The sequence below is a fragment of the Cavia porcellus genome, unplaced genomic scaffold (genome assembly GCF_034190915.1).
Source record: "Cavia porcellus strain 051 isolate PalLab524CR breed Dunkin Hartley unplaced genomic scaffold, mCavPor4.1 scaffold_19, whole genome shotgun sequence".
Taxonomy (NCBI): Eukaryota; Metazoa; Chordata; class Mammalia; order Rodentia; family Caviidae; genus Cavia; species Cavia porcellus.
In genome coordinates this window covers 66,534,873-66,560,525 of record NW_026947502.1, presented here as the reverse complement: position 1 = coordinate 66,560,525, position 25,653 = coordinate 66,534,873, and the positions used below count along the sequence as shown (strand labels likewise).

The 25,653-nt window shown below is 47.9% G+C and overlaps 1 protein-coding gene across 9 annotated transcripts in view; it reads left to right on the top strand.

Annotated features, from left to right (window-relative positions):
* Cacna2d4 (calcium voltage-gated channel auxiliary subunit alpha2delta 4) overlaps positions 1 to 25,653 on the top strand; it is a 100,523-nt gene that overhangs the window by 18,203 nt on the left and 56,667 nt on the right. For 3 of the 9 annotated variants that reach the window (XM_063231328.1, XM_063231326.1, XM_063231324.1), the window contains exons 7-20: positions 4,259 to 4,319; positions 4,952 to 5,102; positions 6,652 to 6,726; positions 7,509 to 7,598; positions 7,708 to 7,821; positions 8,496 to 8,574; positions 9,892 to 10,025; positions 13,263 to 13,343; positions 14,060 to 14,140; positions 15,006 to 15,080; positions 18,286 to 18,372; positions 18,926 to 18,997; positions 23,664 to 23,725; positions 24,598 to 24,665. In XM_063231328.1, the coding sequence (XP_063087398.1) occupies positions 4,259 to 4,319; positions 4,952 to 5,102; positions 6,652 to 6,726; positions 7,509 to 7,598; positions 7,708 to 7,821; positions 8,496 to 8,574; positions 9,892 to 10,025; positions 13,263 to 13,343; positions 14,060 to 14,140; positions 15,006 to 15,080; positions 18,286 to 18,372; positions 18,926 to 18,997; positions 23,664 to 23,725; positions 24,598 to 24,665 (1,230 nt within the window). The remainder of the gene's footprint in view (positions 1 to 4,258; positions 4,320 to 4,951; positions 5,103 to 6,651; positions 6,727 to 7,508; positions 7,599 to 7,707; positions 7,822 to 8,495; positions 8,575 to 9,891; positions 10,026 to 13,262; positions 13,344 to 14,059; positions 14,141 to 15,005; positions 15,081 to 18,285; positions 18,373 to 18,925; positions 18,998 to 23,663; positions 23,726 to 24,597; positions 24,666 to 25,653) is intronic. The other 6 variants (XM_063231329.1, XM_063231327.1, XM_063231325.1 and 3 more) reach the window with 3 other exon arrangements.

Below are 25,653 nucleotides of genomic sequence, written 5' to 3'. Positions count from 1 at the left end.
TTGGGTACATTCTCAAAAGGAGAATTGCTAGATCATATAAATGTTGTCATAAAATTTTTAGAGGAATTTTCACATTTTGTCATATAATTTTCCACAGCAGCAGTTTTAAATTCCCACCAGCAATGTACAAAAGTTTCAGTCTTTCCACATCCTCACCTTGTCATTTTCTGGGTCTTTTGTTCCTATTTTCCAGTTGTTGGCTGCTTTTTGGTTTTCTCATCTGCTTTTTTTTATAGTAGCCTTCTTAGTAGGCATGAGGTGGTTTCATCCTGGTTCCCGCTCCCATTTCCCTAGTGACTAATAATGTTGAGTATTTTTTCATGTGTTTATTGGTCACTTGTTGATCTTCTTTGGAAAATGTCTATTCAAGTTCTTGATCCATTTGTAAGTCAGTTTGTTTTGTTGTTGAGTTAGGTGCATATATTTTGCACTTTATCAGGTAGATATATAATTATAAATCTTTGCATCCACTCTCTGGGTTTTCTTTTCATTCCATTGATTGTGTCCTTTGATGCACAGAAGTTTTAAATTGTGACATGTGATTTATTTTTTTTCTTTGTTGTCTATAGGTATGTTATCAAACAAAGTTTTCATTACCATTTATTACTTCTAAATAGTATTTTAAGTTTCCTTTTTATTTCTCCAGTGATAATTTAGTGATTTAAAAGTATGTTTTAAAATTTCAAAGCATGTATAAACTTTGTATTTATCTCCTCACTCTAAATGTCTAACTTGACAGCCTCATATCAGAGCACACATGTGTGTGGTTCTGTGTGAAATTAACTGAGATTTATGCTAGTGACCTACTATGTTGCCGCAGTTTGTAAATATCTCACACGTGCTTGAGAACATGTGTGCTCTCCTTGTGGAATGAAAATTCTGCATATAACATTAGATCAAGCATGTTGCATTGCTTAAACTTTTCCTACCTTTGCTAAGTTTTTATTTCCATTTCCTTCACTTTTGTTAGCACTTTTCATTTCAAATCTACTTTTTCTGATTCTCATTCATGCTCTTAGCTAATATTTATCTGGTATGTTTTTTTCCATTCCTTTACCTTCAACCTTTTATGCTGTTTTGTTTTAGCCAGATCTTTTGATAAGTTTATAGCTTTAAAGTTTGTATCTTAACTTGCAGTCTTTTTCACTAGCTGCCAAATTAAACACATTTACATTTGTTCTGAATGTTGATATATTTGAATGTGCTATGATCCTATTTTAAAATATTTTACCAATTCCTATGCTTTTATGTTTGTTTTCCTCACTTTTTGCTTCTTTTAAAATTAACTTTTTGATAAATTTTCCCCCTCCTCTTTGCCATATTAGAAATCCTTCCCCCATGCTTCTATTTTTGGGGGGGATTATCCCTGAAATTTTATTACATGTATTTAACACAGAGAATGTTAAATTTAAATATCATTCTCTCTCCAAAAAAGTAATTCTCTCTCTTTAAAAAAAAAGACTTTAGAGTTTCTGTGATTCATTCTCCCCCCCATTCTGGCTTTTATTCTACTATCACCTAATAGTGCATATTTTTCATGCCCACAAATTACCTGAGATAAACGTTGCTCGTTTAAAAGCGAGGGCTTATTTGCCATTGTTTTTTCACCCTCCTGTCCTGCATCTCAGGTCATTCTTCTCCTTCTGCATTACATTCTGAAGAAATCCCTTTATGCTTGGGGTCCTGGCGGTATGTATGCTTATCTACATACTTTCTTTTTTCCTCATTCTTGAGCAATGGCTTTGTTGGTAATTAACTTTACGCTAATTATTCTTTTCTGTCAGCGTTTTAAGACTGTCAGCTGTCTTCTGGCTGCCAGCGATGTTGAGAAAATCTGCTCTTAGTCTAAGTGCTGCCCCCTTACAGGTGCTCGGTATTTCTGACTGCTTTTTTTGTTTTTGTTTTTTGCCTTTGAAGTTCCGCAGTTTCACCGCTGCGTGTTTCCATTCAGATCCAGCTTGAAACATACTGTGGCTCCTGGGCCTCAGGATCTGCTTTTCAGCAGTTCTGCAATAGTTCTAGAACCAGCATCGTCTCTGTAATCATTGTCTACCTCAACATGCTCCCTTTTCTCTTTCTATGTCAGGTGCATGTTAGAACTTCTCACTCCATCTCACAGGATTCTGGGAAAATCCTTCAGATACATGAATTTCCTCTTTACCTATGAATAACCCATTGCTTTTTTTTTTTTTTTTTTTTTTTTTTTTGGTGCCGGGGATTGAACTCATGACTTCGCAGGCAGGCGCTTATGCCATTGAGCTAAATCCCAGGCTAACCCATTGTTTTTCAACCAAAACATTATTTTCTTTTTTTAAAATTTATTTATCTTAAGGCTGATTATATGTTTCTAACTTTTTGGGATTTTTAAAACATACACTATTAATCTCCCTCCTGACACTATGAGAAAATATATGAGATAATCCACCTTTGAGGAGAAGAATTTCATTTCAGCTCATGGTTTCAGAGGTTTCAGTCCATGGCCACCTGGCCTTGTTGCTTTGGACCTGTGGCAGCACAATGCATTGTGGTGGGATGCATGGTGAAAGAGAACTCTATCCCAGGAAGCAAAGAGAGAAGCAAGTGGGCTGGGCTTCCAATATCCTGCCCAGGGGTGTACCCCCTATAACCTAATTCCCTCCCAAGAGGCCCTACATCCTACAGGTTCTGCTGCCTCTCAGTAGCACCATAGGCTGATGCCCAAGGACCATATTTATTGTATTCCATATTTTTTGTAAGCCCCTAGCCTGTATTTTGTATTTGGACATCCCAACATTTGTAATTCTCAGAAAGATAATTCTAATGTTTCTGGTCTGCTGTTTCTCACAAATAGGGCCTTGTTCCTTATGTATCTGATAATCTCTTACTTGTGAGGCTACACTTTGTAGTCAGCAGGAATTCTATAAGGATGACCAGAGAATCCTTGAGAAGGCTCGCTTCCATTTCTGCATGGATCTGAAGGTACTCCATCCAGAATTACCAAAGCCCTTGTCTGAGGCTTTGATGCAGAGGCAAGAACTTTGTTTCAGGGGTAATAACCTCTTCTTGTTGCTGTCCAACAAATTCTCCAGGATCAGATTCTCCATGATCATGTTGCCAAATGAATGCAGTATTAGGAAGGCCTCTTTGCTCAGGGCTGACTGCAGGCTTCGGTTAGAACCTGCTGCTCAATTTCCCACCATGCCAACCCTTCTCATGACCCTGGTCCCACCTCTGTCTTCAAGGACTTGGGTCCTGGCCCCAACCCTCACCGCTGGGAAGCTGTTTTTTGCTTGGTTTAGGACCATGTCCTGAGGCCCCTCCTATGTCTGAAAGACCAGCAGTCCCTAAGAGGATGCATCTCACCTAAAGTCCACCTGCTGTGGAACCATAACTTTTTCTCAGAGCTTCTATATATTTATGGTACAGGCCATGATAGTTTTTCCAAGCACAATACAATGCAACTCCATCTGTTATTTTAATATTACCTTTTTAAAAAATGTAAAATATCTAATTGATAAAAATTTTATACATTCAAGACATGTCATATGATGATTTGAAATATGTATGCATTAGGTAATAATTACTACAACCAAATGAAGTAACACGTCCTTTACCATCCAGGCTTTGGAACTTGTTCAGTGTTACCTTTCTGTACTGTACATGCTTGCAGCGCACAGTGATTACATTTAGCTCACTGTATGTACCACACATACTGTACCTTCGCCTTTTTACTCCCCCTCCCAGCCCTGCCCTCCACTTTTCCTCTTCCTCTCAGTCCTCTTTCCATCTCTGCAAAATCTACCTCCCTGTTAAACATTATCTTGACTCCATTATCCCCAGTCATTAGTCTTTGCAGCAGAAGTGCTACTGTGGTGCATGTTAGTGTTTTCTGTGCTTTGTGTGAAATTTATCCACAAGCTTGACTAAATGAGTGGGCTGAAATCTACCCACAGCACTCTGAAAGTGGATCTCAGCAGATTTTTCACATGCATTTACTCCAGGCGTGTACCACTGTGCCCAGTTCCTTCCTCTAGTTGATGCAATGGAGTCCCATGTACCACATATAGGGGTCCTTGCTGTCTGTGGAATGATCCCCAGCTCTGAGCCAGGCATTCTGGATGGCAGTTGTCTATCCACAGAGACGTTCTCACTTCTTGCCTAAGTTCTCAGTCTGAAGCTGGTTCCACTCTGACATTCTTGGCTCTCCTGGGAGCCAGCATCCATCATGCACTCTGGGCAGCTTCTTCAGGTGAGTGAAAGAACCACCCTTTATCCCCAGGTATAAAATGGACGCCTGATGAGAACGGAGTCATTGCCTTCGACTGCCGGAACAGCGGCTGGTGAGAGTGGGCGGGGACGCCTCTGGGGCTGGTGTATACCTCACAGCTTGGGTTTTGTCTTGCTCTGCTCCACCGCCTGCTCCCTTCTCTCCCACTCCCCCAGGGTTTGGATGCATAGACCTTAATCCAACAGGAGAGTAGGAAGAGCTGCCAGCTGCAACCACCGCCCACATCTGCACTCACTCCTGGATGTATCATATTGTCTTTCTCAACCCACACCTTCATCCAAGACACTCAGCTGCCTCCACGTCAAGCCTCTCTTAGGCTCTCCTCTCCCCCGACACCCGTCCTGGCAGATCATCACACGAGCTGAGGCTGTAACGCAGCTCTCTCGTCCTTCTAGCCCTCAGGATCCCCAGTTGGTCTAAATCCAAAGAGCAAAGATTACCCTGCAGCCTGGCAAGGGCCATTAGATGGACATGTTCCTTATTATTTCCACTCCAATGGCTTCAGAAGTGCCCAGTGTTTATGGGACACAATCAAACCCAGCACAGATGAGACACTGACCTGAATTTTGGGTCTACTTGGGTCAGAATATGAGTTACTGTGCAAATAGCTGGAGGTTTGTGGCCAAGTGGTTGTTCTAGCTTTGATCTTTCCATCTTTGATCTGTCCTTTTCTTTCTGTTAAAGGTACATACAAGCTGCCACTTCTCCCAAGGACATAGTGATTCTGGTAGACGTGAGTGGGAGCATGAAGGGGCTGAGGATGGCAATTGCCAAACACACCATCACCACCATCTTGGACACGCTGGGGGAGAATGACTTCGTCAATATTATCGCGGTAGGTGCGCCTTCCTCCAGAGCAGCTCGTGCCTCCCTAGAGAACCTTCCATCTGCATCCGGATGGCCTGTTCTTAAAGCCAGTGGGTGTCTACCCCGGAGGGTGAGTCTTCCCTCTGAACCTGGAGCTCTTCACTGAGGGTCTTCAAGAGGTCTGAAATTCCAGGTAAGGGGTGCAGGTCCATTTCATCCAGGCCATCTCTTTCATCAGTCTCTCAGAGGAGTCTGGCGTCTAATACAGGGAACAACACTTGGCCTGAGTGAACCTGCCTCACCCTCCTCTGTTTGTTCCCGGCTCACACTGTCTGTCACTAAGCAACCTCTCTCGTTCCGGGGGACAAATGCCCCCTGGCCTTGCTCCAGTTCCTTTTCCCACTCCAGTTCAGACACACGGGGAGAAAGAAGGAAGAAACAAGGACACAAATTAGGAGAATGATTTTAAAAAGCAGCAAAAGGGAAGGTGGGCCAGTTCAGCTGTCCCTCAAGGGAGGGGACAGCCACCTTCAGGTATCACTGTGAAATCACCTGACCTCTGCCACATAGCTGGCATTTCCTTGTCCTTTGTGGAATCTACTTAGTTGGTAGTGGAATACCAAGATGAAATTATTTAGTTTTGCAATGATCATACTGGCATAAGAGAATGGCCTCCCCGCCCCTGAGCTGCTCCCCCGAGATCTTACCCAACCCAGACCAGCAGCTGCAACAGAACAGCCACAGAACACAAGTGCCACATTCCACAAGAAAGGGACAGGTGCTCCTCCCTTGGAGCCGTCCCAGTCCTTCTCTCCCACCTCCCAAAGGATTAGCAACAGCCACCAAGAGAAGCCTCACTGCTGACACTCTGGAGCGCTTCCATAGTCTCACCACCGTCTCACCCTCTTCTTTAAGCCAAAGGTGGACTAGGGACACCTGGAAGACTGCTTTCTAGATACAGATGGGGAAAAAGGGTGATTCAGAGAAAGGGGGAGGAATAACTCACTTCGCTCCCTATTCCCGTCCTCTGTGCAAAGCTGCACGAGCCTCCTTGTGCACGCAAGGCAAAGCGCCAGGGAGCAGTTCCTGGTCGGGCGTCGTGGTACGTGCCTGTAGTCGCAGCTACTTGGAAGGCTGAAGCAGCACGATTGCAAGTTCAAGACTTGCCAGGCAGGGAAGATGCTGTCTAAAAGAGAGAGGGCACAGTTTCTGACCCCCACACAGGCCTGCCTGAGGGACCTGTGGGTAGAAGGTTATGCAGCTCAGATGGGGGCTCCCTGCTGATCTAGGGGGGAAGGGCACAGGTTTCTCCCACAGGTTCTCTGTACACTCTAAAGGATCACTTGGGCAGCCATCTGAGGAAGGCACTGGGACCAGGGGATGAGGGGAGATTTTGAGAGCCAAGGCCCAACTGTTCTGTCTGCTCAGAAAAACTGCAAAAGGCACAGTGGACCCCAAGCTGATAATGCACAGGCACCTCAGTGCATGCTGAGAGCTGCCTGAGCCCTCAGCCAGTGGGCCCCAACTTTCCATGCTGACCTGTCTGGCCTCTCTCTCTCCTCTCTCTGAAACCACAGTACAATGACTACGTCCATTATATCGAGCCCTGTTTTAAAGGCATCCTTGTCCAGGCAGACCGAGACAACCGAGAGGTAAGTGCCTGTCTGAGGCCGGATGCCCTTGTCATGTGCAGCCTGACTCCTGGTCCTTTTTGCTATGTCCCTGGTGCTTGGAGGAGCAGAGCAAATCAGCAGTTACCCTGCAGACACTGGGGAACCAGCCTGACCAATGTGTTGCTGTTTATCTGAGCTCCGGTAAACAAAGCGACCTCACATCTGTGGGGTCTTCCCAGACTGCGGACTGGCCTTCTGCAGACCGTCCGGGGCTCAGCCTCCCACATGGCATCCCAGCTGGCCTTTCCACCATGTCAGTCTTCATGAGGAGCTTCCCTAATGGAGGGCAAATTCAAATCCCTTGACCTGAGTCTTTTTCTCTAATAAAAAACCAAAGCTAAGAAGACAGGACAACTATTTTTAAGAGAATCTCTGCGTCTGTCTGGGATCAGAGAGTTTGGGTTTAGCTTCCTCTTGAACTTCAGCCCTGGCACCTCCTGTGACATGCTCACCACTGAGTTAAGGGCTGGATGCTGAGGTCACCCCTCACCTCCATCCTGGACTGTCCTCCCTCTGGTGGGCAGCATACTTGGCACTTCCTCCAGTGGGGGACGTGGATTTGTACCAGGCCCTCCATACTCCCTCTAATTATGTTGAGAGCATCTGAGAAACACCTGCAGAGGGGTTCAGCTGCACTATGAGCGGGGGCTGTGCATTCGCATCCTCAGGCATTAGTTCCAATCAGCCTCCTCAATTGGCCAGATATGAGAGGTCTCTGATTGCTCTATCCACTGAGCCCCTTTTAATGTTTACCCTGACAGCATTTCAAACAGCTGGTGGATGAGCTGGTGGTCAAAGGCGTGGGGGTCGTGGACCAAGCCCTGAGTGAGGCCTTCGAGATCCTGAAGCAGGTACTTGTAGCTGTGAAGCCTGGAGGGCTGCAGGAGTAGGAGAAGGAGCCCAGGTGGAGGCTGGGCAGTCCTGGCCTCTCACACCCATGCCCTTCTCTGTCCCAAACAGTTCCAAGAGGCTGGACGTGGAAGTCTCTGCAACCAGGCCATCATGCTGATCACTGACGGGGCTGTGGAGGACTACGAGCCAGTTTTTGAGAAGTATAACTGGCCAGACTGCAAGGTGATGCTCTCGGTGGGGTCATGGCTGGGGAGGAGGGAGCCTCTCCCACTTCCAGAGGTAGGCTTCTCCCACTGCCATGGAAGGGCAGCCACAGGACAGCCTCAAATTCAAAGTCCTTTGCCATTAGAGCCATTCACAGATTCAGACCTGTCCTGATTGGGTGTCCCAATGCTAGGCTGGACCCTGGGCCCTGAGGACTGATACAAGGGGCTTCAAAGTGGAGGACCAGGGGATGGTTTTGAGACAGAAGAACTGACAGAATGCCTGGCCTTGAACCTGCTCTACAATCACCATGGCTCTGGGAAAGTCACCATGGCTCTGGGAAAGTTACATTGCTGCTCAGGCCCCAGGGTCTTTTCTGATTAACAAGGACACAAGCCAGGCATCATGATACAGACCTGCACTCTGGAAGGCTGAGGCAGGAGAAGCACAAGTTCAAGCCCAGCCTGGGCAACTTACCCACTTAGTGAGACCTTGTCTCGAAATAGAAAATTTAAAAATGGCTGAGACTATAGCTCAGTGCAAAGGTACTAGGTTCAATCCCTACTACTAGAAAAAGGGAGTGTATAGGAGTAGAGCTCAGTAACTGAAATTGAGCCTGACCCAGCAACCTCGCCTCACCTAAAGAGGCGCTCACCGCTGCATACGAAGTCAACCTGCATCTCGCGGCTTAGGTCCGAGTCTTCACCTACCTCATTGGGAGAGAAGTGTCTTCTGCGGACCGCCTAAAGTGGATTGCCTGCAACAACAAGGGTAAGTCCTGCAGCCCAAGCCCGCACCCCGCTGGGACAGCGCCCCAGTCACCACTGGTGCTGAGCACAGGGTCCGGACCAGACCGGGGCTTTGCAGGGGAGAGAACAGCTGCCTCCGCCCTCTTTCCTGCCCGGAAAAGGTGAGACAGCAGGTAGCTTCCTTGTGGAGTCTGAGTTAGAGATCCACGACTCTTCAGGGCCTCTGAGCCCTGATGTCACTCAAAGTGGAAGTTAGAAGTCTGTCTACCTAGCGTTCGCACCAGGGACAGTTGTCTTCAAGTGCAGCCTGGTACAGGACCACAATGGAGGAGACAGGGTTCGAGGCACGGCTGGGCCCGTGTTTTCAGTTCCACCCTTTCTTCTGTTCCACTTCCGTTCCTCCTGCAGCAATCAAGTCACTGACTCTGATCAAAGGCAAAAAGCAGAGAGCCACTGTTCTCTTTGAAATAATGTTTTACATGCAAACTGCCCTCCTCTAGTTCTGACCAATGTTCAAGACCTGGACTTTGCAGTGTCATTTTAGGTTCTGGTGATGCAGCAAAATGTACAGAACCTCTGCTGTGTACTCGGTCCTGTTTCTAGGCACTGGGGAACTGAGAGAGGTCAGGGCGGACTCAGGGCCAGTCTTCCTCTCCATAAGCCCAGTGAGGGAGCCCTCCACTGTGATATAACTGGACTTGTGCTGAGATAGTACCAAGCATAGAGTGGACAGGATGATGCAGGAGCCAAGGAGTTTGAGGGTGACAGTGAAGGGTATTCCACACAGAGAGAGCAGCATGTTCAAAGGGCCCGAGGCAGGGGGCGTTGCTGGACATTCCTGTACTGCTTTGCTGGCATGTGGAATGAATGTTTTGTGAGAAACAATGAGGCCAGAGAGGTGAGCCTGGGCTACAGCATTCATAACCTTAGAAACCCTGTTAAATATCACTATGGGTACAGGGAAGAGACCGAAGCCCCGCCCTGCCCCGCCCCCAGCCTGAGGAAAGACAGTGGTCAGGGAAATGAGGACCTGGTCTTAGAAGAGGACAAGAACCACTGCTCTGAAGAGATCTGCCCCAAAGCAGAACTAAAACGGAGCCACCCCTCGGGGGTGTGTGGATGCCTGCTGCTCTCCCGGGCAGCCCCTGAGCTGGGAGGGTCACTGGGGGTCTCCCAGCTTGAGGCAGATGGCCTTTTGTCCCCTGGGGCTTCCAGCCACCCTGGGGATGAGATGTAACCCCAGGGAGGCAGCTTCCAGAGAGGGGTGTGAGCTGTCAGTAGCTTGCAGGGGGCAGGGCTGCCTAGGTCCCCCTGCAGCCCAGCCCTCCCATTTCCCCAGGCTACTACACACAGATCTCCACGCTGGCAGATGCCCAGGAGAACGTGATGGAATACCTGCACGTGCTCAGCCGGCCCATGGTCATCAACCATGACCACGACATCATCTGGACAGAAGCCTACATGGACAGCAAGGTGGGCCTGCGGGTGGCTCCGGACGGAGATAGCTTTCTGGGTCAGAGAAGGTGAGAGCCACGCCTCCTCAGGAAAAGCCATGGAGGGAAGACGCGTCCTCTCCTTCCCTCAGCAGCCCTCACCTACTAACAGGCCAACGTGCTGTCCCCAGGGACCCAGAGCCCTGGCTCCTACACACCCACCCACCACACGGACAGACCCCCGCTCAGATGTGCTCCTCCTCCCTCCGTCCCCTCGGCCACCTCCCTCACTACCTTGTCTTCCTCCTGCTGGGAAGAAAGCTGTCACACAATAGCTCGCCATCTTGGTGCTCCCCCATACATACACTCCGGGGTCCCCACATTTCAGGACTGAAGGAACAAAGGTCTTACACAAAGGCGCAAACAGCAAAGGTAGAAGTAGAGGTTGTGGGGAAGGGGAACCTTCCTGCCACTTCTCAAATCCCATCACTGTGGAGCACCTGCTGGTGGTGCAGCACAGACTGATTCTGAGAGAGGCTGAAAGTGCTGGTTTAAATAAGACGGACGCACAGCCCTTCTCCACACAGCAGAGGCTTAGAGGTAGGCATCCCGCAGTCCATGAGGAGCTCACCAGTCATCAGGGACCAGGCTTCTTCCACCTCCCTGGGATGCGACCCGTCCCCCTGCTCAGAGCGGCTGGTGGAATTCTAGCCAACTGAAATTCTAGCATTGGGAGGGTGGGAAGGGAGTGGGCTGGGCTCCATCCGTTACCAGAGGCTTCTCAGGAGGCTTCCTGGCCCCTGTCTCTGACCAGGACACATTCTCGGCTTGACGGCCCCCGGGGCAAGGAGCCTGGGAACTAACTCAGCTTTTCTTCTGACTTGTTCTGTATCTAAGGGTAGTGGGACTCATCTCTTAATAGTCTATATGAGCCATTTACCCAATTTGGAATTTAAAGCCACATTAATTGGTTTTAAAGAGACTGCAGCTAATAAGTCCTGCCTGGACACGTCACTGGTCTATCACCTCCTGCTGTCCCCGAGGCTGATGCTCGGAAGGGAAGAGCGTGCTTCACTGGGCAGCGATGCCTTCCTCTCAGGTCCTCGCTGTTTGGATGACCCTGTCTGTCCAACACAGAGCGGAGAGCCAGTGGGGCAGCGTCCCTTGCCCTTGTCCCCCTCACACAGTGCCTCATCTGCTCTCTTTGGTTCTTGTTCCTTCTTGGTCCTGCCTCCGTCCAGCATCGTGGCAGCTGCCAGTCTGGGGAGAGGGTCCCCCTGCACACCTAGTGCATGCGTCCCTCCTGCAGGGTGTGGAGTTGTGCTAGGGGAGCTGGCAAAGGAAGCCTTTCACAACCCTAAAGTCCAACGGAAGAACATTGTGCCCTGAAAAACAATGCAGTGCTTGGGTGAGTTCAGCAGAAGGAACAGGAAAAGGAGAATGAATATGGGTAGAGACAACACCTTGTTTTCCTGTAATACCATAAAAGTGACTTTGTACCAATTGTGGTAGTGCACATCTGTAATCTCAGCTGCATGGAAAGCTGAGGCAGGAGGATTTCCAGGTTAAAGCCAGCCTGGACCACTTAGCAAGAGCTTATCTCAGAATAAAATAGGATAGGGCTGGGGATTTAGCTCAGAGGCATAAGCACCTGCCTTGCAAGCGCGTGGTCGTGAGTTCGATCCCCAGTACTAATTAAAAAAAAAAAAAAGACAGGATAGGGATACAGCTCAGTAATACAGCACTGTCCTAGCATATGCAAGACTCCAAATTTCATCCTTAGTAACACACACACACACACACACACACACACACACACACACACACGTACACAATTTCCTGTTCTAGACAAGTTGTATTAGGTTGTCCTCATGGACGAACTTTGGGGTCTCTGCTTCCTCCAAGCACATAAATGAAGTTACAGCTTTATCTTCACTTTAAAAAATGACACCTGTCCCCTCAATTAAAATCCCCCAAGGGACTGGGGATGTAGCTCAGGGGCAGGGAATATAGCTCAGCGGCATGGCACCTGCCTGGCACGTGGGAGGTCCTCAGTTCAATTCTTGCAACCAAAAAATAAAACAAAATCCTGCTAGTCCTGTATCTCCTCTATTTCCTCCTTCCCTCTTCTCTGGGACTTTCGGGTCTCTGAGGTCAGGATCTAAACCTCTGAGCTGAGGCTGTTAGTCCATTGGATGGATAGATGTCCCCACTCCACACCAGTGCCTCACCCTAATGTAAAATGGTTCCTAAGAGGAGGAGTCTGGAGGGGGGACCTAGCAGCTGCCTGCCCACTGACACCTCCACAAACCCACAACTCAAGGAGACGTGAGCGCTTTCATGTCACCCACAGAGATGTGTCTGAGCACAGAACACAACTGGGTGTCAGTGTGTTCCACTTTCAGGAAGCCGCACTTCTCAGCTCAACACTGAAAAATCAGATGAGGTAAAGGAAGAAGACTGAAGGTCAAAATTCTTCCTTTTCCAAAAAATGTCCTGCGGACATCCATGACTCAGCAACCTCTGAACAAAGGTCAGGTTTGCACAGCTTAACTGCATAAGCACCTTCCACACTTGCTGTCTTTGTTTCAAAGCAGGGCACACAGGTGGAGCTCCTGTCCAGGCTGCTAAGGAAACTGGCACAGTGAGATGAGGTGGCTGCAGGGGAGGGAGCCATCCCTGGGGGCGGGGCATGATTCTGGCTCTGAGTTCTGAATGGAGAGAGCTGTGGGTCCTCCTGGGTGCATTAGAGGTGACCTGAGGAGAATGACAGTTGCACTACACCCTGCATCACACTGTGGCTCCTCACACAGATGCTTGTGTTGGAGAGTGGCTCTGGAGCAATGTCCTTGTTCCCCTCACCTGCCCTTGGTTATGGTTCACAGCAACCCCGGATCCATATCAGAGGTTTGCGCGTATCCTCATGCCAGGCTAAGCCTCTTTACTTCTGGAAGGCACAGAATGGCCCATTTTCCCCAGTTCAGGCTCATCTGTGGCCTGGCCAAGCTCAAAGAGCTTGGTAGCGTGCCTGAGAGCTGGGTGTGGGCTCAGGGCTTTGCCTAGTGACATGAGCCTGGGGCTCCTGCTCAGTCATCTCTCTCTCAGAATTCCTGCCAGCTCCCTTTTGCGAGAAGGGAAGCCTCATCTGAGATCTCTTCCTGCCTGTGGCAGGTGACGCTGAGTAGCTGACAATGACCACGTCCTCCACACTGTGCTCTGAGCAGGGCATACCAGTGGGTCCCTCAGCCTCCCCCAACCTCTGCCCTTTCCTCTCTAGCAGCTCTTTGCCTCAAAGACACAGAGTTCGATGCTCCTCACTACCGTGGCCATGCCTGTCTTCAGCAAAAAGAATGAAACGGTGAGTGGCCACTCTCTGAGAGGCGGCAGGAGGGACCTGAACACCTTTACAGGCTGATGGCTGCTCACTGGGATGAGCATGGAAGCTGGCTGGGGCGAGTTTGAGTGCAGACTCCCATACCCTGTCCCAGGCTGGCCACATTGTGATCAGCAGTCAGTGGTGAGACTGGGGGTCTCTAGCTTCCCAGCGCTCTCGCCCCTCAGTGATTCTACTCATCCAGGTGAGACTCAGTTCTGCCTTCGGTCTGCTACTTTGGGGATGCAAGGCTGGAGGAGGCATCTGCCAGCCTTCCAGCAAAACCACACTAACCTACCAGGCTAGGAAGACTCTAATTTGGTTTTAAAACCCTCTGGTGAGAGACTATCTGGAAACTTTCATACTCCCCGTGGTCAGGAAATGCATTATCGGCCATATGCCCTGCTGAGTCCCTTAGATCCCAGTGCTTCAGCTTCTGATGTGAAGATTAATGTTTCATTCAACTTTGTATTTCATTTAAATATTACCACTAAAATATTAATACAGGGCACTAATCTTCTGAGCAGCTAAGAGGGCTCGCAGGGCCTTTCCTGACAGGTTCTAAGTTTTCATTTAGAGAGCTAAAATCTAATTGCAAGGAAGGTCTACCTGAGATGCAAGTGGCTTTCTCAGACCTAGATCTAATCTAGCCTGGCGTACAGGGAAGCCTGCCCTGACTCACCCCTGTGGTTCTCTTCCAGAGATCCCACGGCATTCTTCTGGGTGTGGTGGGCTCTGATGTGACGCTGAGAGAGCTAATGAAGCTGGCACCCCGCTACAAGGTGAGCCTGGGTCAGTCCCTGCCTTTAGGGAGGCAGTTGTCAGATTTCAGCACTGTAACAACATGTCTGAGCAAATTAACTTAAAAGGAGGAAAGACTTATTTTGGCTCCTGGTTTCAGAAAGGTCAGTCTATGGTTGGTTGACCCTGATGCTTTTGGGTTTGTGATGACGCAACATATCACAAGGGGACCTTGAGTGGGGCAACGCTGCCAGTCACACAGCAGCACAGAAGAGAGGGATGAGAAGGGGCTGGACTCCCACTGTGCCCTTCAAGGACACACCTAAGACCAGTGACCTAACTTCTTCCCGGCAAGCCCCCACCCGCAAGCCGTTGGTATGGAAGGAAGCCTTTGGGATCCAGACCATAACAGGAGGCAACTACAGGATGTGTGGGACAGTCCCCAAGCCCATGAGCCTCTCCCCCGGGAGAGGCAGCCCAGCCCACAGTGAGGAAGGGGCTGCTCCGTACGGGTCCCGGCACGAGGCAGCGGCAGTTTGTCCTCCTGGAACCCTTGCTTTGTGGCCTTCAGGAAGTTGCTTGTTTGCCCGGTGCCCCCGTTGCTCAATCTGTTTCTCCATGCCTCACAGTCCAGCTTTGAGGGTGAGTGAGATGAGGCCATCAAGGTGCCTAGAGTAGGTGTTGGGGAAGAGTCAGGAGTCAGGCAGCAGTGCTATGGCTGCTCCAATCAGCAGGGCTGCGAAAGGACCAGAATCAGTTGGTGGGAGTGTGATGCTGGCTCAGTTACACACCTTTAAAATCTCATAGCTGTTGTCATCTTGAGCCACTACGCAGCCACAAACCTCTTCCCGACTCTAGTCATCCAACACAAACAGCCACTTAATGCTCTCCACCCCTGACTGGCAGCTCGGGGTACACGGATACGCCTTTCTGAACACTAACAACGGCTACATCCTCTCCCATCCTGACCTCCGGCCTTTGGTAGGTACAACTCATCTTTGCCTTGGGATTCTAATACTATGGGCTTCAGGAGTAGTTCACAAAACATCCAAAACCCGGTAGATAACATGAGAAAAAATATTTTAAGTCATGATCCTTGTCTTCAAATTATTTATAAATCTATTAATCGAGATAAGATAAAAATATGTGAGATGATTGAGAAGCACACCAGAGAGCATGTAATTTGAGGCTGTGGTTTTGAAGCTAAAGAACTCTGTAGGAGAGTGTGTTCAGCTTTCTATTACTATAACAAAATACCTTAGAAAATCAACTTAGAGGAAAGACATATTTTGGTGTGTAGCTTTAGAGGTCTCAATTTTTAGTCAGTTGACCTACTGCCTCTAGGCTTCTGATATGGGGGGAGGCACCATATTACGGCAGGAAAATGTAGTATTCGTAGTGGTGGGAGAAGAGAGAGAGAGAGGGAGAGACATCCAGAACTTTCTCTGAAGTCACACTGCCAATGACCTAACCTGCTCCCACTAGACCTCGCTCCTTAAAAGTCACCATGTGGGGGCTATGCCTATAATACATGAGCTTTTGGAGGACCTCACAGATCAAGCATAGCGGACACTGGCCCACAGTCCCCTCACTACCTCAGTCACTCTGGTTCTCTTGCAGCTTAACGAGTGCATCAGCAGAGCTCCAGGGGGCCCGAACAATGGGCTCACAAAAACAATGACAGGGGACCTCTCACAACAGGTGGGGGGCAGTGTATAGACTGTGAGTTTATCCTAGGGTGTCCCTGAGTAAGCCTGCCCGCTTCCTAGCTCTCTCCATTTTGACACAGGTGCTCAGGGTATTTTCACATGAGTTCAACTCAGCAATTGGTGACTGACAAAGAAGGCTGCATCCCTCTGTCTGACCCTGAAGTGGGGGTCTCTCTCCTTCCCTGGTCGCAGTACACATCCATGGCCATGGCCGCGGCCATCATGACTGCCTCTTTCAGTGCCGTGGTTGGAAGGGGAGCTAACGTCCTGGAGGGATCTTAGCACTCTCCCCTCCCCCAGTCTTTTGTCAGGTAGAGTTCAGGGCAATACACCTCTGGAACATTTTCTTTGCCCTTGAGATCATTTGTAGAGGCCAAACTATACTGTAGTCCATTCTGTTTGATTCAAATAGATATTGGGTGTCCACAAGACAACTGATTGAGCTATTTTAGTCAAACTACAGGGCTTAGGGTGGAGAGATCTGAGCACACAAGAGCCCAGTCCCCTTTGTCTCCCCAATTCCAGTTCAGATTCTGAGGGGAACTCTACCCATGCTGTGTCACAGTGGGTTCAGTGCGAGACAGCCTCATTGCTAACAAGTGTCTTACTAAGGAAGAAATAATACCAGTGTCGATTCTGGAGCTCACTTGTAGAATTAAGGGCACTGATCATAAACCCACCAGTCACCATCTGTGTCATCCAGATGAATATAAGTCTTTGACCAATCAATTTGTATTGTGAATTGCCTACATCATGTGTCTGACCTTATGGTGTTTTGAAGAATGCTATGAACAGAAATTGATATCAAATTAAGAAAGTAAGGTTTATACAAATTAAACAATTACAGAATATTACCACATGGGACATGACTACATAACAAGAGAGGTGGGAAGGCCAGTGTCATGAGCTCTCTAATGAAGCCACTGTCAGGAAAACATTAAAGAGTGATCCTAGCAATAAACAAAAAAGTCATAAATCATACTGTGCACCTGAACTCTTCCTATGTCAGTGCCCCTAACAGAGCAGAATTGTGGATTTAACATGAAGGGCTAAAGATGACCTTTCAGGGAGCATCAGGATTTAGCCAAAGGCAGTGGAGTGTTGGCACTCAATCCAAGGAAACAGATTGCAACAAAACATGGCAGGATTGTGTGGACATCAACAAGGCAACGTGCAGAACATCGTGTAGCCATGAGGGAGGAGGACAGAACCACGCTGCTGCAGAGGTTCCATTACAGACATCCTGGACAGACACAAAACAATAACGATGCTATCTTGAGAAAAAATGATCAGACAATTAAAAAATACTCTCAAATCACAACACACAAAGACAGGGACTTCAACCACACAAGCCTCTGCTGGGGCCTCATTTTACTGATGCAGACAATTACATTTTTAATTTACCCTGATGATAAACCATCCTCTTCCATTTTACGATGGGGTTACCAAAGCTGGGAAGTACTGAAGACTTAATTGTAGATAATTTGGTGATGTCTGTCTTAGCATGGGGAGGGGTATCAAGGCCAGAAAATAATTATGGTAGAATGTTAATTAATAGCTATCCAGCAGGAGATGAGTTGTTATTAAGCTCTGCAGAGCTGGGCTTGGCTCTGTTCCCTTCAAAAATTCCACAAGATGAAAATGCACATGACAGATGTCATAAGGTCTGCAAGGCAGGGCTAATCTAGTAAGTGAGGGGGAATACAAGAAAGTGTTGCCTCCCACAAAGCACAATATTCTCATAAGGCAATGAGCTAAAACTAACGAGATGAAATTGATTACGAATGGACAGATACATGATTCAACAGTGCATCACAGGGTGGAGGGAAACCAAGTCTGCCTGACTACAGTCTTAATCTGAGATGACACAGTAGGATGACCCAGCAGCCTTTAGAAGTGCAAGATACTTTTGTTCACAGGTCATACCCACACACCACAGTGGCCGGAATCCATGTGGAATATTGATTTTTATTCTTCAATCTCCATTTGGAGTGCCTGAGAAAGCAGAATGTGTTCAGAGGGAGCCAAGCCATCTGCAGACTGGGAATGTTAGGCTGGGAGAGTCACTCCCGAGAGTGTCAGGGCCTTTGAACAGCCGGAGGGTTGTCAGGGGAAGCACATTCTGTGACTCCAGGGGAAGGAACTAAGACCAGCAGATAAAAGTTACAGGAAGGCAAATTCCAGGTCTGTAGGAGGAAGAACTTTCTAACAATTAGAGCTATCCAAACTATGACAGCTGACTCACAAATCAGGGAGGTCCTTGTCATGGGAAACATCCACCCAGTGGCCACGGGACCATCTGTCACAAATGTTGGCAAGGAAAGCTGTGCGTTGGATGGCAATTTGGTCCAGATAGCTTAAGGAATCCCTAAGGTTCTCTGATTTCGTTTGTGTACATGAAAGACTTTATGTAATAGAGGAAGTAAGAGAGAGCCACGTGCTAACCTGGTGTTTTCCTTCCTACCCACCCACTGCAGTACAGAGAGGGGAAAAAACTGAAACCCAAGCCCAACTACAACAGTGTGGACCTCTCTGAAGTGGAGTGGGAAGACCAAGCCGAAGTTGTGAGTGGGGAAAGGAAGGGAGAAGAGGAGTTGGTTTATGAAGTCCCATTTTGAACCAATGAATGGCTGTGGGCATCGAGGTTGCTCTGTTCTTCATAGGCAGAATGGTTCAGTCCCAGAGCCTTTACAAACACCAGCCAGAATTCCTGTAATGTGTCATTCCTTTAACAACTAAGAGAAGATGACTTCCTAAGTCACAGGGATTGTAGAGAATGGATGAACCATGTCTCTAAACTACTGAGTTTGAGTCTCAGTGATGTGTCAACCTGTCCTTTGGTCTCCATATCATATCTTGGAAAAAAAACTATGTCTCGGCAACGTGACACTGGAGCCCCAGTGCCTCAGGCCCCTTGGGAGAACTGACTTGGTGACTGCCCAGAATTGTAATCTAAATGGCACCTAGAGTCGGGTCTCTCTTCTCTCCCGGCATTCTGTTCAGAGGCAAGGGGAAGAGTGTCCTAAGGGATCCCCTATAATCTGATGGGAAAAGTTCAGGTCCTCGAATCCTCCAGCATGACTCATGGGACTAACACCATTTTCTTTCCCTTCAAAGCTGAGGACAGCCATGATTAATAGGGAAACGGGTTCCTTCTCCATGGATGTGAAGGCTCCTCTGGACAAAGGGGTAAGGCGCTGGACGCTGAACCAGGCAAGGTTCTACTAAGGCAGATTGCAACCTTTGCATTGAGATTTGATTCAGATTTAGCTTAAAGCGAACATACATTGGTGCTTGCTGTAGCCTATAAGGCTTGCTTAGAGGCCAGTCTCAGGGAGTGGCTGCCCCAGGAAACCCTGGCCAAGGAGTCCCACTCCTGTCACATCTGTGTTTGGTTCTTTGGAGACTGGTAAGTGCGGCAGGTTAGCTCAAGTCACCTGCAGCTCTTCTTCCTTCTGCTGCCTGCTATTTGGCCCTTTGGTTGTTTATGATGAGAAGGGGGAAAGTGACAGTTAATTTTGCAAATTGTCAGCAGCTCTGCAAAAACATGTTTTGTGAAAAGAGACTGAAAATATCTGCTCCACCCTGTGGCTGATTTTCACCCACTTGTAATCCCAGAGAACCAGGAATCAATACCCTTGTTGATACCAATAACTCTCTTTACAGACCCACATATCATTTAGAAAAAGCCAATATATCTCCCTACATAGCAGGTCCCATTGCATCCACTGATTTTGCATTGTCCCCTGACATATTTACAAATGTCACCTCCTCCCACGCAGCCACCCCCACCTCCTCCTCCTGCTGCCCATCTGCCTCAGCTCAGAGAACACAGCATCTGTCTACAGCAATTAGACCTGAGCTCCTCCAAACGCAGCCCTCTGCAGAGGCCAAACAGGAAAGCACTGGGAAGCAAGGCATGCCTTTAGGGTGGTGGGGTGCTTTTCACTGTGACTACCATCGGATTTCTGTGGCATCTGTCTGGGCTTTTATAAGCTCTGGGGTTGAGAAGGGCAAAATGGGCAATTTTTAAAGTATCAGGCCACTTGTAACAGTTGCTTCTTCTCCTGATCCAAAATAGCGAAGGTTTCTTCCATTCACCCCATCCTTATCCCAGCCAGGCTCCTGCTCACATGCATGAGGGCTAGCACCCAGAGGTTTAAAAATAATATGCACAGGGCACCCAGCAACCCGGAGACAGATTTGAGCGTGTTTATGCCGTGTCTCAGACACACCAACTCAGCGAGTGTGATCAGTCCTCCACTCTCTCCTCCAGGGCTCAGTGTCCTCATGCTGCCTTCACAGTTTTCACAGCCAAGAGACAAAGTCCCAACCACACTCAGCAGTCTGGCCTTTTCCTGAAGTATCCGCTTATCCTTTCAACCTTTGTTCCTTGTCGCTAATCAGCCATCCCGGGTGCATATTCCCAGTGTAACCAAAACTTCCTGGTACATAAGTGCTTTGATAAAAAGGAGGAATAAGAAGAGAGGGAAGAGTGAGGAACTGCTATAGAGATTTCACAGCATGTAGCTGTTCCTGTCTTACAGCTACTACTGAGGGTACCAATAATGGTGGGCCACACTGATTAAAACTGGGCTGAGAACTTTCAAGTGTTTACTCATTTATCACCACCTTGTAAGGTTAGTACTCTCCTCTCCTCTCCTTTTTTATGACCATTCAAATAAGCCAAAAGCTTGCCCGGTGTCACCCAGATAATACATAGGAATTCTAGACTACATATCCCCACCTCTGGTGCCTATCTTTTCTGACGCACTGGCTCTGAATTCCTAAGTTTCTAATTTTAAAGATTTCCCCAAAGTGTCTCCAAAATAATGTTTCTATTTCATCTTAAAATCTGGCATGTTGAGGTGTTGGAGAGGTAGCTCAGTGGTAGATTCTTGCCTAGCGTGGATGAGGCCCCAACACTGAAAATATAAACAAAATAAAAACCGATGACTTCTCCACTCCATCTACCCCATTCAAGCTCTTTAGTCTTCTCTGTCTTTGCTCTTTCCCTGGAAGCTCCCGGGCCCTCCTATGCACGGGGTCAGCAAAGCAGCATGGAGCCTCTACCTTTTCCAGCTCATACAATGTGTCTTTTCTTCCTAAGTCCACTGGCTGTCACTGTGTTCCAGCTGCCCATTGATCCTGGCCCTCTCAGTTCAGTGGTGTATCTCAGCTTTTACAAGAAAATATAAGGAAAAAATCTCAACTTGAGAGTATGCAAAAACTTTTTGGACAACACAAAAAGCACTAGCCATACAGAAAAACTGATAAACTGAACTTCATTAAAAGTATAAAGTTATGCTAACAAAAAGGAAAGAAAAAAGAAGTGAAAAATGTAAGAAATTGTAAGAAAATGAAAAAGCAAGGAAAATTAAATGAAAACAAATAGACCCTAAAATACATGAAGATCTCCTACAAAGTAATAACAAAAGACTAACAACTCAGTAAAAAATGGACAAAGTATTTGACCAGACATTTCATAATGGAAGATAGATACATCTGACCAATTAGCACTTGAAAGGATGCTTGACACTATAAGTCATTAGAAAACTGCCACCTAAAACTTGAAGATTCCATCTAGCACCCTCAACAAGGGCTAAAATTTAAAAGACCAATGCTGACATCAATATAGAGAAATGAAAGCTCTACTCTCAGGTAGTGGGAGTATAAAATAGTAAAACCATTGGGAATTGGCATGTTTCTTTAAATAAAACTACACATATTTTACCAAATGGCCCAGTGATTCCATTTCTAGGTATTATAAAGAAAAATGAAAACATGTCCAGAAGATGTGTTGCAGTGTGGTTATAGCAGCTTTATTCACTAACCCCCAAACTAGAAACCACCCAAGTATCCATGAGAGAATACAGAGGCAGAATAGAGGTGGACACAGAAGCAGAGCATGGCGTGTCCATAGACGGCCTTACTACTCAGCAACAGAAAGAACAAACTATTGGTATACACAGCAATATAGATGAATCCTAAGACATGTTTTGTAAAAAAAAAGTGAGATCAAAGGAATACACAGCATAACAACAGGCCAAGCCACTCTGTGAGGACAGAATTCAGAAGAAGGGTTCGCTGTAGAGGGCAAGATGTGGGTGAACTAAAGGATCAAGCAGAGAGATTGTAGAGGATGTGAACATCCCGTGTCTTGACTGGTGTCCCAGTTACTTTTTTCTCATTGTTTTCATTTAATTTTCCTTGTTTTTTCATTTTCTTACAATTCCTTATATCCAACACCCAGAGTTAAAGGAGGAAATGTTTATTTAGCTCACAGGTTATAGAGGTTTCTGTCCATAATCAGCTAACACTAAGGCAGGGTGGCATGGCAGAGGGGCAACTATTTGTGGTGGTGGAAGACACCACAAACATCAAGAAAGGAGAGGAGAACATGGCTCTTTCTGTTCCTTATACTGTATGTAGGCTACCTGCCCTCGGTCAGGTGCAGCACTCACACCCTTAATCCCAGCACTGGACCAGGAATCAATCACAAACTCTAGATTCAGCTCCCTCCTAAAAGCCCCCCATAACCACATGAGGCTTTGAGGGGATATCCAAGCACAAATCATAACAACTGAAGAGGTAATTTGTTGGCTGTATACAAACTAACCAAAACTAGTTGAATGATATAGTTAAGATCTATATGATTCACAGGTTTTCTTTTCAATTTAAAAAAAGAAGGAAAAATTTAATACATGACCTCTAATTTTGATACTCAAGTGAGCCCACTTTGTCTCCCAGAGTTCCCAAGTCAGGATGCTGGTTCCCACCTCCCTCAGTGCACCTCCAGAAACACCCTCTCAGCTGCTGAGGAGATCTCAGAGAGCTGACCAACAGAGTAGGCAGGAAGGCTGGACACTGAGGGCCAGAGATCCAGGTGGATGGCTTGTTCTAAAGTCCTTTTCCTGTAGAAACCAAACCATTCCTGGCATCTCGCTTCCTCTATGATCCTTTCAACATTTCACTCCAATTTTCAAAATAAAGAAAAGTCAGACAGAAGCAGAAAAATAGTACAGGTCCTGCACCATCTGTAGGCTGTGGCTTTCATAATGACATAGTCTTGTGTCCAGAGACAGCACAATCCGCAGAGCCTCAGAGCCCAGAACACACCGCACCGCAGCTGGTACGTGAGACCAGGCTTACAAACAAGAGCACTGATGTTTGGAGCAGTAGCTCACCCTAGAGCACCCAACTTGTGAGTGGCCACACTGGGCTTAAAGGCAGATGTGCTTGACCCAGCCAGTGCCCTTGGCTACTTATGTACACCTGACACACTGATTCTACCAGCTAAACTACAACTGCAAAGATGGCAGCTTTTCAAGAAAAAGGATCATGTAGTTGGGGGGTGGGGGTGCCATTGTCCCTGGGCGTACTCTAAACAGGGAAGGTTGTAAATGGACTTCTTGCATATGTTCTAAAACGTTCCCGCCCTACTGGCAGCTGCTCTCTGACCCCATGGGATCCCTAGAGTCACCAAATATTATAGCCACCAGCCAGGCTGGCTAACATTTAAACTCATATAAGTCAAAATATACTAAAATTTGAATATTCAGTCTACTGGCCACACATTGCATACACTCAGTAGCCACGTCATAGGGCCACCGTGATGACAGGACAGGTCCAGACCTTTGCCTTTAACCAGACAACCCACCCCATCCCGGACCACAAGTTTTCTGGACCAGAGATGATCCTGTCCATGGATGCCAATAAGGGGCCATGGTGGGGTGGTCAGGGAGGAGGTGGAAAGCGAGGGAAATGTACAGAGGTGTTGACCGAGTGCTGGGTGAGGAGGCTGGGATGCCGCCGGCTGTCCTTTCCAAGCACCCTCTCTTCTGCTGTCTTTTAGAAGCGAGTCCTTTTCCTGACCAATGACTACTTCTTCACGGACATCAGTGACACACCTTTCAGGTGAGGAACCCCTGCCTGATAACAGGGGGAGGGCAGGTGGAACAGGAATACCAACGACCCAAGGTACGACTTTCAGGTTTGAGGGACGGATGGTCTCATAACGGCAGTTTTATAGCAGAAAACCCAGCTCGGCTTTCAGAAAAACCTAGACCCACTTTGCCAGTGTAGCCAAGCACGCTGGCTCAGCAACCAAACTCCTGGTTGAATTCCAGGCCACCAATTATGGCCTGTGGGACCCAAAAGGATTTAATCTCTCTATGCTCAGATCCCTCATCTATGAAATGGAGGTCATAATGGCAGCTGCTTCTCGGCAGTGCTGTGAGGATGAAATGACTCAATCTACCTAAAGATCTCGGAGCACTACCTTACAAGATGAAAGGGTCAAACTGGAACATCTTTCCAGTTCTTATCAACTGTACAAATATTTGATGCTAAGTTTTACACAAATTGGAGAACAAATAGTCCATGCTTCTGAGCTACCCTGTTTCTCAGCAAAGCCCTGTCTTCTCCTGGCCCTAACTGCTCACTTAACTACACAGGGAATTTTGTAAGATTTACCAACACTTAGCTCTCAAGCAAACTGAACGGCTCCAAATTGCTGGAGTGGAGCCCAGGCATTACAGCTTCGAAAGCTCCAGGGATTCACACCTGGAGAGGAAGGCTGGCAAGACTCAGCCAGTGGGACAGGACCATTCTGCACAGAGCAGACGTCTCCTCCTGCCAGAGGGTCCTGTGATATGTGGGATGAGCCATGATTAAAATGGGGTGAAGAGCCCTGGGTGTGGCATTCCTAGGACCCTCCTCAGGAAGAAGGGCTGACCACAAGCCCGCAGCGTTCCAGGCCTGTGAGGTGCCTTCCCCTCTCTTTCCAGCTTGGGTGTGGTGTTGTCCAGGGGCCATGGGGAGCGCATTCTCCTGGGAAACACATCTGTGGAAGAAGGTGAGTTGGGCCAAGTGCTGACAGAATTTCCCAGGATCCTGGGTGGGGCCAGTTTGACCGTCTATTTAGCGGTCCCAGGTTTAAATGCATGCAGCCTGGGGACAGTGGCCCTGGAAAGGGAGGGCACTGTATGTTTCTGTGACTGCCAGAGTCAGTCATAAAACCAACAAAGCCAAAGAATTGCCAACCCTGTGTTGTCAGGTCCCAGGAGGCCTTGCTAAACCACAGGGAAGGGCTGTCCAGAGAATGGGTTTCTTTGCAAAGCTACATTTTCCATCACAAGACTACATCCAGGGTAGCAAGCAGGTGGGAGGAGTGAGAGATTGAGCAGGGAGCAGTGGGCATTCCTGCAGCCCCAGTTATTCCAAGGGCTGTGGCAGGAGGGTCCCAGGTTCTAGGCCAGCCTGAGCAACTGACCACCCCTTGTAACAAAATAAAATTTTAAAAGAATAAGGGAGCCAGTCTATTCACACAGACTTCCACAACAAAGAACCGCAGAATCCGTGGCTTAAACACAGAAGCGTGTTCTCTCCCAGTTCTGGAGGCTGGACTCCCTGGGGGAGGGCTTTTCGATGCCTCTTCCAGCCTCTCTGCCCAGACCTTCCTCAGCTTTGGCTGCCACAGGGCTCCACCTCCATCACTGCAGGCCTGCTGCCCTCTGGTGTCTCTGCCTGTGCCCCTTTTTCCCCCCTCATGGGGACACCTGAGGTATGGGACCTGGGCCTACCCTCATGACCTCATCATCTTAACTTGAATAAAGCAATCCAACACCCTATTTGCAAAGAAGCTCACGTTGAGGGGTCCCGAGGGTCAGGACTGCTGCGTGTCTTTTGAGGAGGTAGAATTCCTCCCATAACAGGGAGCTAACAGGGAGACCCTGAGAATGGGAATGGGGGTAGATAGCAGAGAGGGCCTATCCTCCCTGTGCCCACTCCACACAAGCTTCCTGGGCACCTTGGCAGAACAACCCTCCAACCAGGGATCAGAG